The 16,575-nt window shown below is 34.9% G+C and overlaps 1 protein-coding gene across 1 annotated transcript in view; it reads left to right on the top strand.

Moving 5' to 3' along the window:
* NAALADL2 (N-acetylated alpha-linked acidic dipeptidase like 2) overlaps positions 1–16,575 on the top strand; it is a gene marked incomplete at both ends in the record, with an annotated part of 316,258 nt that overhangs the window by 214,192 nt on the left and 85,491 nt on the right. The window contains 2 exons of the mRNA XM_084291754.1: positions 4,260–4,465; positions 6,538–6,657. Coding sequence (XP_084147880.1) covers positions 4,260–4,465; positions 6,538–6,657 — 326 coding nt within the window. The remainder of the gene's footprint in view (positions 1–4,259; positions 4,466–6,537; positions 6,658–16,575) is intronic.

Here is a 16,575-nt window from a genome sequence, read left to right as displayed (position 1 = left end):
TTTGCCACATAATGTGCTACTATAAAGGAAGGCCTTTGTAGTCTGTGAGTTGATTTCTGAGAAAACAGAACATATGGGTTAAACACGGAATGATCTCAGGAGGTATTATTGTTACAATGAAAGTGTTTTCATGAAACAACCAGAGTTTACTTGTAGACCATATTTGTATTTTATACCAATAGCTATGTTGGTAGTTTTAATTTTAAAATATGTTGTATAACATGATTTTATTTAACACGTGAGCTGTCTATACAATTTTAGAAAATGCTTTGATTTTATTGATGATGTTAACAGAACTCTGAGTTAAATAAAATAAAACTCTATGATTCAAATCCACAACATCGCTGGGTAACTCAACTGTCTCACTGAAACCAGGGTACAGGGCAGCCTGATCTCTGGCTTAGTTAAGAGTCTAATATCAAAAGTGATTACAGTGTAGTACAATCTATGACTAAGTTCTTAATCACAATTTCTGCAGCCTTATTTTGTGTTAGAATCATGCCTTAAGCTAGTTGTATACAATTCTATGAATAATAATTAGTTCTGCATGCCTTAAGAATTAAACAGTAAGATTCTAAATGTAATTGTGATATAAAAAAACAACCCCCCTCTCTCCTTTGGTTCTGTATATAGGTAACATAATCAGAACATCATAGGAATCAAGATCATCTTGACTTTATTCTGTCTGTGAATGAACTTGCCTGAAAGTTGAAGGGTTTCTGCAACACTAATGAACACTATTGCTGATTCTTAACATACTGCAAAGTGTTGTTGGCCCAATACAATACGTACTGGACAAACCACATCATCATCAAAATGGCCATCACATTTACCTTGATTAGTGCTCTTTTATTAGCTTCATAAGAAAGGAGGCAAATTTAGCTACAGTCTGGTCATTTAATCTGTTAAGTGATGCAATGAAGGAGGCAGAGTAGCTTTAAAGTTGATCCCTTCTAGTGAAATAACAACTAAGTTTTGTGTGGGCTCAGTGCTACACTTTTTACCAGATTAGTATTTTTTTAAGCAAGATAGAAAGTAGTCAGCACAGTGGATTTAATTTCAATAAAGGATTTAATTTTGTGGAATAATTTGAAGTTACCAGTCTACTGTCGCTAATGTTTTGCAAATAGCTGTCACAGAATTTGAAAGGTAGTAACTGTCATGTTTAGACACGTTGTCTACTGCATTGTGAAAGAGAACGGAGACAAATAAGAAAAAGAATGCATTGGTATCTGTTTAATAAATTATTTATCTTCTCTACTTGTTATTATTGCATTCTTAGTAAGGAGCTACTTTTTAAAGGTAAATCGGTATACGCTTAACTCTATGTGTATATATCCAAAAGAAGTCAATAGGAATACCCACATGTCAACAGTTTACCCCATAATATCTTGATGAATAAGGGTCATAGAAATTGGCTGCGAATGTAGATAAAAGTGAGGCGTGTAATGCACCATGGACAACATTTCATTCAGGATGAATTAAACCTTCATTTGTTTCTTTACTCTTCCTTGTTGCTATAGCTACACCCTGTCAACTGTTAGAATATCTGATGTTTTCATGGCATTGATTCTCTGTCATTTTGATGGGGTTTTACTAGTTTCACTTACCTGGAATGTTCACCTTTATGTTCCCAGGATTGCAGAGAGCAAGCCAAATTTATCTTCAGTGTAGCTTAATGAAAGACTGGAGAGCATCTCCAAGAGTGTTTTTTGTTTTTGTTTGGATATTTTTTTAAGACATCCTAACGTGCACACACGCTCACCCACCTATGTAGTGGTGATATTATTTGACCAAGACATTAAAAGATTTAAGTGCAGAAGAATGTGATTGTTGGCGGCATGTAAAAATCTCAAAAACATAACATTGATTTTGTAGAACGTGATTGAAAATGGGCTGTATAACAAGAAGATAGTGTAAAGTCACTATTTTCAATGATAAATGCCCATTGTCCAGCCTGTCACTACCCTGAACACTATCCCATCTTGTCACTTTCAAAAGTAATGGATATTTTTTCTCCACATCTAGTCCTTTCTTTCTTTTTTTTTTTTTTTTTTTTTTTTTTTTTTTCTTACCACATGGTATCTGTCTCTACCTGTTTCTGTAAAAGATTATGAGAAAGGACAGCAGCTGCCTCTTGTAACCGTGGCCATCCTTTCTCCTATGCTTTTCCCATAGTCACTTGCTTCAGGGTATTGTGTCTATTCAAGAGAGAGATGTGCAAAGATGAAGAATTTCAAAGGCGGCACCAGCTGTTATCTTATACCTCATTTCATTTAGCTGGTGTCTCCTACAGTAAGTTACTGTTTGTAGCTTTTTCCATTAAAATGTCCTATACTATTTTTCATAAGATCTCTTTCCATTTCCCTTCATACTCACTATTCACAAGCTGAAGAGATTTAATAAGGGGCAATCGTTGTTCTGGTCTGATCACCCTGCACTTGCTCTAATAATTCAGAATCCCTTAAGGACTTTCTATTCATTTCTGTTCCCAATTGCTTAACATTAAGGAAGTTTAAGATCCTGTGACTTTTCACCGTCACTGCAATCTATGATTGAACTTCTCATGATGCAACAAACAAGTCTAATTATATCTTAGATTGCATTTTATTACATTTTGTACAGTTAGATTTATATTTTGCATATTTGCTCTAAAGAAACAAATTTTCATTTACATACCTATACACTCCTCTCCCCCTCAAGCAGTTGACTGAAAACATTACAGATACATAGCAGCTCCCCTATTAGTAAAGCATTTTCAATACCTTATAAAACAACATCACCACGTATTTTGTTGAACAAAACCAGTAAAAGTTCAATATCATCAAGAATGGTTTTATAATCAAAGGGTATTAGTGTTCAGTTAAAGAAATCTTTCCAGGCAGCAGTCACTGCAAAAAATCCCCATGGAGTAGATATTTAATTTTATAATCAGTATAAAGTGAGGATATTTTGCCACCTCCCTGTATTGCTACAGTCCAGTGTACTGACATCAGTGAAGAATTAATTCTTTTGGATAGAGAACTAACAGGAAACCAAAACTCTTTATAGTCCTTGGAACCCATGTGACATCCGAAGGTTGTTGCTGATCTGGCATCACTTAATAACTGTTCTCTGTCAATGTCCTGAAATATGGAAAGCGTGCCTTTGAAAGCCTAGTTCTATATCAGAACACACCCAATAGGCAATCCTTCAAAGAGGTTCCCATCATGAATTCATCTCATACACATCTAATAGCTGAATAAGTCATTCAGCAGAACTCTGTGTAGACTTCTTGAAACACGTCAGTCACGCTAGGAGTTCATGTCGTTTCATACCACGTCATCCTTTCAGAATAAAAGATGGTTCTTTACACTTGAGAGTCAGTATTTGTATATTGTATGAAGCTTTGAGAGATGAAGATTTCATTTAATTTCTCTGAATTAGATTTGTTTTGTTCTGTTTTTCTCTGAATAACTGTATACATGTTCTTTATTTCAGATTGAAACCTAATGCCTTTCATTTTATAAAATACTTTCTTCCAGTATCATCAAAGTTGCTAGGTCTGACTTACCTTTCTGTATCATTCATTATCTTTATTCCTCTGTCGTGTCTCTTCTCTAAACCTGCAGTCCAGGTCTTTTCAATGTCACCTTACCTGGAAGTCTAAGCCCAGATATCTAACCATTCTGGTTACCAGCTTCTCAACTGCTGTTTCTGCAATGTCTTTTTTGAGATAGGGTGGTGAGCACTGAACACAGTCTTCCAGGTGAGGGAGTGCAAATACTCTATGCATTTTCTTCATGTTTCTCGTTGTACTATCACATCTTTTGTTTTCTTTTTTTTTTCTTTTTTTTTTTTTTTTTGGACACTAATATGTATTTAAGGTAGTGTTTCTTGGTTATTTATTTGATTTATTTTTTTTCAAGAACACTCTAATAAAGCATGGAACTTCTATTAGGTTATCTATATGCAGTCCTGGCTGGGGAGACTAGTAAGCAAACAGTGAAGGAGAGGGCACAGGGATGAAATTAGGAAAGTATAGATATTTATTAGTTCATTTTTAAGTGTTATTCACAGTTTTATATGTTTATATTGTACAATTGTCTTGCACGTGATCGTATAAACTTCTGTTGACAGCATTGTGTTGTATTAATGATATTACAGACTACTAATAAAATTCATCCTTTGCAATTTTTTTTTTTTTAATGTTAGTATCCAGGAGAAGTAAGATTTTCTCTTTTTGGTGTTGTTTTTTTTATTTCTTCTTTATTTTTCAGACAGATATGTCCTAATTGGTAGTCATCACAGCAGTTTGAATACTTCCAGTGGGCAAGAATGGGCCAGTAGCACTGCTATCATTACAGCATTTATACAGGCTTTGATGTTGAAGGTCAAGAGAGGCTGGCGACCTGACCGGACCATTGTTTTCTGCTCCTGGGGCGGAACATCATTTGGGAACATTGGTTCATATGAATGGGCAGAGGTATAACAATTTCAGAAGGAAGCATTGCAGTAATTATTATGTTTGTTGAAAACATAGAAGCAGTATGAAATTACCATATAGAAGTTAACTGGTCTGTGACAGCTGTCTGTGTACATTCACATACTCCATAACATCTGTAGAGAGGCAGTTCTTGTGGAACAGAGCATGTGTGATAATGGAGTGGAAAGTTGTTCCAAGAGCACTGGAAGTTGATCAGTGGTTATACACAGCACTTTGTGAGCTGAGTCTGCTCGCTGCTTCGGCAGAGGACTGTAAAGGAGGACATTGCCAGAGTTTGGGGGGAAAAATAACCTCTAAAATGATCCACGTATTTAGGTCTGGCTGGGATGGAGTTAACTTCCCCACAGCATCCCACATGGTGCTGTGCTTTGCACTGGTAACTGGAAGGGTGTTGGTGGCACCCCAGTCCCATGGCAGTGCTGGCACAGCGTACAGACTGGGTCTTCAACCCCACCAAGCCACAAGGTGGGCAAGAGGTGGGGAGAGGACGTCGCTGGCACAGCCGAGCTAAACCAAGCAAGGAGACAGGCCATGCCATACGGCATCATGCTCAGCAATGAAAGCTGGGGAAGGGGAGGAGAAGGGGGGCTCCCACTATGATGGCATCAGTCTTCCTGAGCAACTGCGGCCTGTAGTGAGGCCCTGCTTCCCGCAAAGTGGCTGCATGTTGCTTGCTGATGGGAAGTAGAGAATAACGGTTTTCTCATTTTGCTTGTTCATGGCCTTGGGTTTTTCCTTCATTAAGCTGCTCCTATCTTGAACCTAAAATATTTGTTCTTCTTTCCCTCCATCTCGCTCCTGGCCATGCTGTGCCGAGAAGGGCTTTGAGCGTGCAGCCATGTGGCACTCAGCTGCCTGTCAGCGTTAGGCCACAGCGCTAGGCCCAGGAGTGCCTCAGAGGGTGGCTGCTTGGAGGTTCAGCAGTTACTTACTGATTTCTAATTGATAGACTTAGTGCTGGGAGAGCTGAGTCATGAGCACACTGAATAAAAGGAGGAGAACCATACCATGGTTTACATTAATTACATAAACATTTCAGTGTCCTGTGGCTACTGCTGTTTCACTTTTCATGTATTTGTGCTTAAAAGCTACAGTCCAATATAGACAATTCTTTGTGCTCTTTTCCATTCAGCAGAATAGAAGTCAGCTCAGTGAATGAAAATGCCTTGCTGATCATATATAATTGCAGTGGACTTCAGTTGATAAATTAAAGGAATAACTAACAGACAGGTTCATGGCTGCTGAATTAAAACAGTAGATAAAATGAAGAGTTAATTTCTTTTTATCATGCATGAGAAGCAACTAGCTCTCATTTGAAGCTTCCTACATCATCATACTTCCAACATGATTATTCTTCAAAAACAAGAAGGGGTAAAAAAATCAAATTGAAAAGATCCAGGCTGCAAGCAAAATCTGTTTAGTTCCACTTCAAGTCGGCTTTACATCAGATGTAATTGCGTTACACCCCTTCTGTTCAATATGAAGAGCCACTTCATGCAAAAAGTACCTCATTACTGAGAAGGCAAGGGGGATTTTTTTTTAAAAGAGATAATAATTGAAACAGTTTGTACATACTATTTTCATAGTCTAAGACATAATAAAATGACAACACTTGGAAAGTTATGCAATTTAAATCTGAATTTGGTCTCTAAAAATTACAGTGCATTTAACTCTTGATAATGATCTCTTTTGAAGTTTGTCTTCTGTCAGGCATAAATGTAAAAGGCCTTCACGTTGTTTCACAGTATGTAATGTTTTCATTTTTGGCCTTACAAGTGTAGTCATTTTTAATTCCTCCTAGGCCTGTTTGCATTTTGTTGAGACGATGTGTGAAATGGAATTATAACTTCTGCTATAGAGAGAAATAACTCTAAGATATCCTTTGAAGTTCTTAACAGCATATTGTAAAAAGCAGTAGTTAAGTAATACTTAGGGATTCACAAAGGACAAAAACACAGAGTGCAGTCTTTCCATAGAAGGAAAGGAAATAACAAAACAAATCTTCATTATAACTGTGTGTATTAATAACCATCGATCTGTTCCTGTTCTAGGATCTCAAGAGAGTTCTTCAAAGAAATGTTGTGGCTTACGTTAGCCTCCATAATCCAGTCAGAGGCAACTCAACTTTACATCCTATTGCATCTCCTTCTCTTCAGCAACTGACAGCAGAGGTTAGAAATATTTTATGTCATGTATGGTTTATGAGGTTACATGGATAATCCCCTATATATTGGTTGATTTTAAACAATTACAGATGTAGGTTTTTCTGTTTAAGTATTTTAACTTTGCAAATACACATGAACTGTTTTTACTAAATAAGCAGGTTAAACTTTGTTGTAGAAAAAATTACAAAGTGTATTAAGAGGTTGTAAAGGATAATTTACTTCAACTGTTCATTATACCAAGTCTCACCACACTTGCATGCCCTTCAGCTTTTACACCTTTTTGCAGCTTTGAAGTAGCGCAGTCTATAATGATTACAAGAACTCAGATTTTTCTTTTCCTAATCTGAACTGTCCAGACTGTTTCTCAACATGCATTTAAACCTGTGTATTTACCAGATGTAAAGTGACATTCGGGGGAGAGTATTACCCTTACTGTCTAATAAATGCTGTCTAAAGTATGTATGTCAGGTTCACAGCTCGCACCTTCGTAACATGTCTACAGTCAGGATATTCCATAGTTCTGCTCATGTAATGCATGTAGGCTTAAAACTAATGATGTTATTACCATTTCTGAGTTTTTGATGCATTTATTAATACTTAAGATGAAGTGGAAATAGTGTAAGATACATACTGGATGATGAAAACAGTTTAAAATAGAGTGCATAAAATGGATTTAAATTTGACTTTCATAAAGTATGAGTTTTAGGGTGTTATTTTTCCATAAATTTACCAAGCTAATTTTCATTAGGCTATTCTGATGTTTCTTTGACTTGCCTCCGAAAACATCTGGTACTAAATACTGCTTAAAGTATCATCTTGAATTAAATAGAGCTTAAGACTGATCTTGCTTGACATTTTCTGTCCAACTAAGTTAGTAAAATGGTATTGGTCAAATTGCTTCTTAGTAATATTTTAAGCACTTCTGTACAGTGATTAGATGATAATTTCCTCATGGAAAGGATCTGGTTTATTCTGTGTAAGTATTGTGAAAAGTGCAATGCAAAATCGTTTCTTTTCAGGAGAGAAAAGAAAAAGATTTTTATTTGTGGAAACGTGTTTATACTGTTATATATGTATGTCTCCAGGTGTACTGGATATGTCAGTCACAATCTTAGTACACATTTTAGCTACAGCGTTTGCAAAAGATACTCTCCTCACAGGTGGCTAGCCTTTTGCTATCCTATAATTTCTGCAGTCCTGACTCCCAAAAAACAGGTATTTGCAATTTTACAGGAATAAATATATTACATTAGCTCCTTGACCTACTTCTTTTATTCTAATTTTGTTTCTTTGAATTCAGAATACAATCCATGATGATGATTTGAAAATTGTAAACTGTCTGGAGCTGTGCAGGAGAGAATTTCTTTATAATTTATCTGTCTGTCACTTTATTAAGATTTGATTCTTTTTTTCTAATAAAGACGATAGTGAGTGTATTAAAGCCATGCCCTCTATTCTGGAAAGAAAGGAAAGGAAATCTCTTTTCCATTTCCACTTTAATTCTGTGGTGCATTTGGATGTGACGTTTGAATATTTTATAATTCTTGTAATGGTATTTGTGTACTATCCAGAAGTGCGGACACAACATCTCTTTGGAGTCCTACTTCGTACCAGTGAATTGGTTAGTGTTTAGTCAAACATGACTAGAGCTTCATTTTTTTTTCTTCTAGTAAACACCCTCCATCTTATCTCTGATTCTTTAATGGGTAAGGCTGTGTTGTTGAGAATATATCTGTTCTGCATGTTTAACCTGAAACCCCATTTAATAAGGACAAAATGCATGCAAGGTAATCTGTATACTTTTGTTGTTTGTAGGCTAATATTATATGTAATTAATGCAACTGTCATACTGTTTGTGACATTGAAAAGATTTATATGAATTATTACTTCCAAATGCTGGCCAGAATTCTGAATTCATGCCAAATATTATGTCAGTGATGGAACAGCCCAGCAAAGATCATCATTTGTTCCCAAGGGTACTCACAGTTGGATCAAATAAAGAATACTGATATTACTTTCTAGCACTTGCCAAGACAACAATGTAATTATATATTTACTTCAAAATTCTGATTGTCATAAGATGTGCAAATGTCATAAGATTTGTTGTTTTGGAGGTCATATAATCTTGAAGGAAGTCCATCCATTTACATGAGATTCTTGTTAAAGATGCAAGTTCTAAAGAAATGCTTAAAAAAGTCCATCAAGAAACAAATATCATTCTAATTTGTATTTAGTAATTCATCATAACAGTGATTCTCCGTACATAAGTGTATCAGAATAGAAATGCAGATGAAAAACAAATTTAGAATAAACAATATCGGTCTGTTTTAAAATGAAAAGGGAGAATAGACCATATTGTTTGGGTAGATAGAAATCTTCTGTACTTTTTGGATTTGTGGAAGATACCTCAGTGTACCTTTTGGATTCTGTGGTAAAACTCATACTTCCATTTTCAGACTTGCAGAGCCAGCTTGCATTGTTTCTCCTGTTCTTTAACAGTATTGCTAGTATTGCAACACAGTTTTGATGATCAAGATTTTTAATGAAATTATGGGCACTCCATCTTAGTATAACAAAAGGAGAATGTAGTCCTAGGGATAATTAATACTTGCTACAAAAGCCTACAAATATAAGTACTAGAATTAAAGGGAAAACGATGAAAAACAGTAGCTTTTCCTGTGAAAGAAAGCTGGAGTGAAAACTGCACTAAATGCAGAGTACTCAGTGAATGCAACAAGGACCATACCTTCCAGAAAACTGTGGGGAAATAGCAAACTGACACGCAAATGCATACAAGAGTGTTTATTCTCTGTATTATGTGCATATGGATTTTCTAAAACCTAGTTTTGGACACTTCACAAGCTTTCTGATCACTGCATATTCAAAAACACTTTCTCTTTTAATTTCTGAAAATTTGTAGGAAAAGTAAGGAAGACATTTTAGATGAAATGTCATTTGTATGAATGGTATAGACTTACCGATAAAAAGAGAAGTAAGGAACCTGATAAGTCAGGTACTATGTGAGATCCAGTGGTCAGTTAGAGAGTAGAGTAAGTTCTTGCATAATTAACAGAAACAGTGACTTCTTAAATATACTTTATGCAAAGGGATTACGTCTTTATTTTAATGGTGGGTTTTAAAAGGGAGCTACATAAGCAGTCTGCAAATAATAATTTTATGTGCCTTTCACTGGGATTCTGGTTGAAACACCAAATTACATGAAGAAGCTAATTTAAATATTTGGATTAATTAAGCAAAGAGGAATTCAAACAATTGTGAGACCTTGACATATTTAATCCAAATCTTTTTTATATGACTATGCTAATTAGTGTCCACATTAACAAGAGGGAAATTCTGCCAAGTTATATTTTTGCCTACTATTATTTTCTATGGAAAATGATTGTCAATTCACTTGCTCAGTTAGTGAATCACCATTTGTTGGCAGTATGTCATTGGTAAATTAAGTTTGTTTTTTGCTGGCATTCATTCTGTGTAAATAAGGCCATTAATGATTTTTTTTCTATAATTAACATTTCACAAGTAAAAATTTATTATGAAACGTATTTATTTCTATTTACTTATAACTGATTATATGACCACTGCTGATCAGACTCCAGATCTGCCATTATTTGTGAACCCAAGAAAATTTAGTGCTGCTTGAGCCATTTAATGCTACAGATTTAAGTAATTTCTATATCAGAAATTTAAAAATGTCTTGTCAGAAACACACAGCAAACCTAGTTGTTGTGTATGTGTCATTTCACCCACCATGACTTTCTGAATTCATAACAAGCCAGCTTTGATCAGTGCTTGGTCATTCGGTTATACATTAGGTGGAATTGTATTCCAAATAAACTTCAGTAACAAAGTTGAATGGTTTAGAAATCACCTTATAATTATAGCGATTATTATATTTTGGTTACACCACAGTTGTGTTTTTTTTAGTACCTAGGGGCCTTTATATCTTAACTTTGAAAATTTGTCACTTAAAGCATGTTTAATATGTCTTTGAGTGTTGGTGCACTTACATTTCTTACATGTAAAAACAAAACACTGTTCCTTTTAAGGCTACTAATTGAATTTCTGTATCTATTCTGTTGGCATAACTATATAATAAGTATCTAAAACTTGGGAGACAAATTTTAAAAACTAACAGGTGTAGTGTCAGTCACCCAAAGGAAAAAAATACATATATTAAAGGTTAAGAGATTAGGCATCTTTGTAGGCGTCTTTGAGGAATGCTTCAGAAGGTTGTGATGGCCAAACCTTGCATGCAAAACGGTGGTAGTTAGTGATTCACAATTGTGGAAGAAGTGGGAAAAAGCATTCCATATCCATCTACAGGTGACATAGCTTTAATAATCATAAACTTCAACTTGAATAATTGTTGGATTGAATAATCCTCATTTATTGTTTTTTCATGCCCTATTGATCTGTTTGCTTAACTGCCAAAACTTTCTGGTGGTTGTGTCCTGTTCACTGTGGAAAAAATACTAAATAGGGCTAGAATGGAGCTTTTCAGGACATTTCATAATTGGAATTACCACAAAATTTCAGAACTAATTTCAAGCCAGTCAACTATATGCAAAAAGTCTCTCTCTATCTGAATCATTCACAAGGTTTTAATCTGTAACAAACTTTTAATCACATTTTCATTTAACAAGTCAAAGAAACGTAATTCCCATAATGTTACTTCTCCTGTCTTTAAATGCATACATAATTTTACTTCATTGAATACAACAGGGAAAAATGTACAGCGTGTTTTTTGTTTTTTTTTTTTTTAAATGAGAATACTCACATTTTTCATTGAAATGTTTTTTTTTATTTTATAAAGCTGTTCATCAGGTTCTAAGTTATTACTATTGATTTTTTTTTAATAGGCTTTTGAGCTGTCCTAGATAATTGTTGTTTTTCATGTTTAAATGGGAAAAAATATTTATTAACAATAATAAAAAAACCTCTTGGCTTGTGTGAATAGAGATATAGCTGGTCTTCCTGCTGTTTCATTGTCTGTGATGGTAAAGGAAGGAATGTTTACGTCTAACCAGAATTCTTAGGATTACCTACCAACTTTGATAAATCCAGTTAGACTCTGGAATTCAAAAATATGTCCAAACATTTGTTGAAAAGTTAATGTTAATTTATCCATGTTTTCTACCACTAGTAGTTATTTAACAAGTATCTGTTCTGAAATTCAGTAATACTTGAATAGCTTTTAAAACATCTCTTATGAAACAGATGTCAAATATATTTTTTAAAATCCTGTAAGTGTTACATGTTCATAATTCATACTTTTCTAACAAATTAAGGAGTTTGAAACTCAGTTGAAAAGTAGGCATTTAAGCTACTAGGGGACATACTAAAAGTTAATACACAATACTGGAATTTGTTTTGTTCTTTCAAAGGGGCACTAGGGTAAGTGAAATCTTTTTTAAAAAGTACAAGTCATTTTAACTCTGAAATTGTAAAGATAGAGTCTACCAAGTAATAATTTCAGAACAAAACAGAAGGTAATGTTATATGGAAGAGACTGGATTTGGAAGCCAGTGTGTATGAACTCCATGGTAGTATCACATTTTTAGGTATCTGTCTTTCATACAAAAAAATGTAATTTGATCTTAGATTCATTATTTTAGAAAAGCTTGTCCTGTATGATACATTTTATTGTTTGCATTGTGTGTGCCACATTCGGTCTGCTTATCAAGCTTTGTGTAATGAGTAGATTTTTATATAAAACAAACAGCAGTAGTTATTTACAGTTGTCACTCACAACATTTAATTAAATCCAAACACCACAAAAGTATCATAAATCACATTTATATAATACCTTTAAGTAAGGTTATGAAACAGTTGTATGTGTAGCTGAAATGGCTATGAATGTTTGGAAGTGATGGTGCTTTGGAACCAATTACATTGTTTAGATATTTCAGGGCTCTGGGGAATTTGAGGGGAAAAAATCATGTAGAGTCGTTTTCTCCCTGTGAATTAATGGATTATTGCTGTAAGTTAAATACAGAGGTGAACAGTTTTTGTTTTTGTTGGCTTGTTTTTATTCTTTCTCTAAAATATATGAGAATTTAATTTTACCAATTCTAGACATAAGTAACCTAATGTGTTTAATTAATGTTTGGATTGTATTTTTCAATTCAATTTGGTGATTAGTGCATATCATAGGCCTTCTCTGCATGTGGTTTGTATCTCAGTAAATTTCTCATTAAATAAATAGATCAAGCTTAAAGATACTTACTCTTTTCCTTCTGTAACCAATTTCCCTTCTTAAGAGCCTCTTTTAAAAAAAAAAAAAGGCCTGGTGTTCATCTTGAGTGGAGGACTGAGCAACTTCACCTTTGCTGAGCTGACACACTTCCATGAACTATCATGAATGTATCAAATTAATACCTTAGCTAGATGTGCTCCTCAGTGCAGTAGGATTTTATTGTTGATGGTGGTAATATGGTGATGTTTTTGTTTGTTTGTTTTTTATCTGAGCCCCACTCCAATTTAATGGGCATTTCAAACATAAGAGTCAATGGGTCATTTTTTGTGGCTCATCCAGTTTTTTAGATAATCTAAAGACATTTTGTCCTTATCTAATAACTATTATTGTCAGTCAACACCAGTTGACTGCAGCGGATACTAGACAGATCTGTGATGAGTAAGGATTTCTTTCATTCCCAAATTTTTACTTGCCACTTCATATTATTCTCAAGGTCAGAGAATACGAGAGCCATTAGTATCTCAGTCAGGTTCAAGATGAGGAAATAGTACTCCTTATAAATTACTATCCAATCCACTTACTATTTTATTATTATTATTATTATTGCTGCTGGTATGATTAGTTGTGATGGGTAGAAGATGAATAAGGTAGCCTCAGGAAAACTCCCAAATGATCAAATTCGTTCTGATATTAACATAAAGGAAAGTGGATACATAAATCCCTAAAGTTTTTGATTTAAGCAAGAAAATTATACACTTTACACACTGAATATCTGCTTCAGAGAATTGATACATCTTCCTCAAAGTCGGTGTGAATTTTAGTATTTCATCAACTTGATTTTTTTTTTTCCAAATGTTGCTACTTGAGCACTTGCTAGTTGCCACTGGTATTCAACTTAGTGTCTTACAGTGAGTTAAATTGGCAAAAAAATATATGTAGAGAGGAAGTGAGAATGATAAGCCAGAAGAAGGAAAAAAAAAAAAAGTATTTCACTTTTATTTGTTGTAATCTTGTATTGCTCTTAGAAACAGTATCTTGATTTGTTATCCTTTGATTTAATGCCTCTTCACAGCACAGTAGAGTATTTGGAAAATGTCTCAGTAACTGAAGCAGCTGACTAGCAAGTGGATCTGGAACCAAAGCATTTTAATAAACTCAACTTGAACTGAGGTCTTGCTTCTATTCTGGTAGAATCCTGAGCATCTCTACTCGTCTGCTTATTCTGGAGTTCCCAAAGTAGGCCTGCAGATGCATGAGTTTGATGCTCTAGTATTTAATCCCACATTTAAAAGAAAGTGGTATATAAATAATCATGTCTATGATCAGCTCTTCCTTCTAACATCCTGTACTTCCCTAGCAGAGAAGCACATCTACTATGCAGCCTTACTCCATGCAGATTTTGCCTTAGGCCCCAGTGCTTATAGTAAGTAATGCTATAGCTTAAGGCAAAATATTCTTGACTTAAAGCCTACCTGTGACCTTTTTAAAAGAGATCTGTGACAGTATTTGAAAGGAATAGAGCTCATACATGACCTTTAATTGGGACAATGTGTTTATGCTCTGCAAAGGACACACACTGCCTTGAGCTTCAGCGTAAATATTTTGGTCCGCATTCTGATTTTCTGCACACTAAGAGAAATTTTATGAGGACTGGTGCAGCTATACTGATGTAAAAGTGGGATAATACGTGAGAGAGCCATTAGCTTTTCCTGTTAGTACAGAATTCTGGATTTCCAATGGAGTTGAATGTTTTCCCCTAAATACTCTCTGACATAGAGCCTTCTTTTTGAGATACACACACGTATATACATGTATGTGTGTGTGTGAGTGTGTATATATATATATATATATATATATATATATATATATATTACTTCAGTGAGTATTTTGTGAATAGTTGCTTAGGTAAAAGAATTAAATCCCATTACTGTTGAGTGAAATACCCTCCAATCATTCTAATTTTGCTGAAGTAGTATGAAGGAAAATGCAAAAATACGCAAGGAGTGTCTACATCTTTGATTTATTCAGACAGCTCAAACTCAGGCCCTAAGATTCTTCCAGAAATTCTGAAAACCTGCTGTAGTAGAGTAAATCATCACAGCACATGTTCTCATGTTATTCTGGAAGAATTCGTCTTTGTGGCTGTTTCAGCAGCCATGCTTTCTTGCAGCAGCAGAGCCATTAATTCCTTGCCGAAAAAAATCTGCCTAGGATATTCCCCTTGTAAATTGCAGAGCCAGCTATATCAGTTATATTAGCATGATGATTTCCTTTGGCCTTTAAAAAGTTTGCCTGTATCAACATCTCTAACTGTATGAACTCAGATCTGTATGAGTTTTCCCTTGATGTGTGTCGTTCCTTCCCCCCATGTTTTCCACTGAGCCCAAGCCCAACAAGGATCTTCTAGAATTCGATGAAATCCTCGTCAGAGTTTTCATCAGTATTATCATTCAAGGCCTGGGACTAGAGCTTGTTAATTAGTCAGAGCTCCCTCTGGATCACTGCTTTTGCATCATGTATTAATATTTTAAGGTTGTCTTGGGTCTCCTCCATCAGAGTATTTAATTTTAAAACAAATTGATAGCTTGCATACTTTTAGTATCAATGATGTGATAGTTCCAAGTGAGTACAAGATCTGGGTCTAATTATATGGCACTTCAAATGCAAAGGGGATTTTCAAAGAAACAGGTAAAGAATGGTGTTAAACTTCATTTACTTTGGTTGGAGATACCTTCTGATTGGTCTTCATAAAGAAGACAGCTGCCAGAGCAGCCCTGTATTTGAGAAATCCATGAAAACCACGAAACCTGGGGCTTCTACACTGATGGCATATGAAAAGCTCTGAACTTCAGAGTTCTGAGCTTGTGTGACCCTGTGGATAGAACAGAGTATACTCGGAGTCAATCAAGAGGTTATTTTCAACTCCCAGCTCTGCTCCTAACCTGCTTTTTGCTGCTGCACAATTCATTTCACATCTCTGAACCATAGTAAAAGCAGACTGCTTCTCAGAGGTACTGACACATCAATAGTCAGTGGAAGACTCAGGGACTTTTTTTGCCTTTGCAAACTGAGTGTTTGATAACATTACTGGATTCAGATAGGTTCTGGGTGTTAAGGTCTGACCAGTTTTGACCTATAAAGCCAACTAGGACAGACTGGCTTTTGATTATGTACTATCTTTAGACAGAGTATAGAATTTAAATATCCACAGAATTTTTGGGAAAGTATTTTTCAATAATAGATAAGTTTATTCATAAACATTTTGCAATTGGGGCAAATAGTCAAATATGTTGGCTATTCAGTCTGCTTTAAGTACTAAGTCAAAAAAGTCATTTACCGTAGTGAAGTTATATGTACACTGCTAATTTTTTATGTAGTCTTCAGACTTAAAAGTGTATAGCATTTGCTCTGTGGGTATTGATATGGTGCGTATTTTTACGTAGGGGACATCTACTTATCGTCTGAGCTAGTACTTCATGCATCTCTTTCAAGTAGAAATCTCCTTCAAACCAGTAGCACCAGTTATTATTTCTTTGTGGGTGAGAGATTTAGCTCCAAACTGTGCTTTCAAATGTACTTTGTGAATAGAACCTCCTTACGAGTTATGTTGTAGTGAACTATGATTAATACCAGGCAGAAATCTGTTCGTGCATTGAACTAGGAAATAGTGAAAATTAAGAGCTGATTATTTTTAACCTGTAATTCTG

Source organism: Netta rufina, assembly GCF_964035555.1.
Source record: "Netta rufina genome assembly, chromosome: 9".
Lineage (NCBI taxonomy): Eukaryota > Metazoa > Chordata > Aves > Anseriformes > Anatidae > Netta > Netta rufina.
The sequence above is the reverse complement of the archived record's forward strand: the minus strand, read 5'-3'. Positions and strand labels throughout refer to the sequence as shown.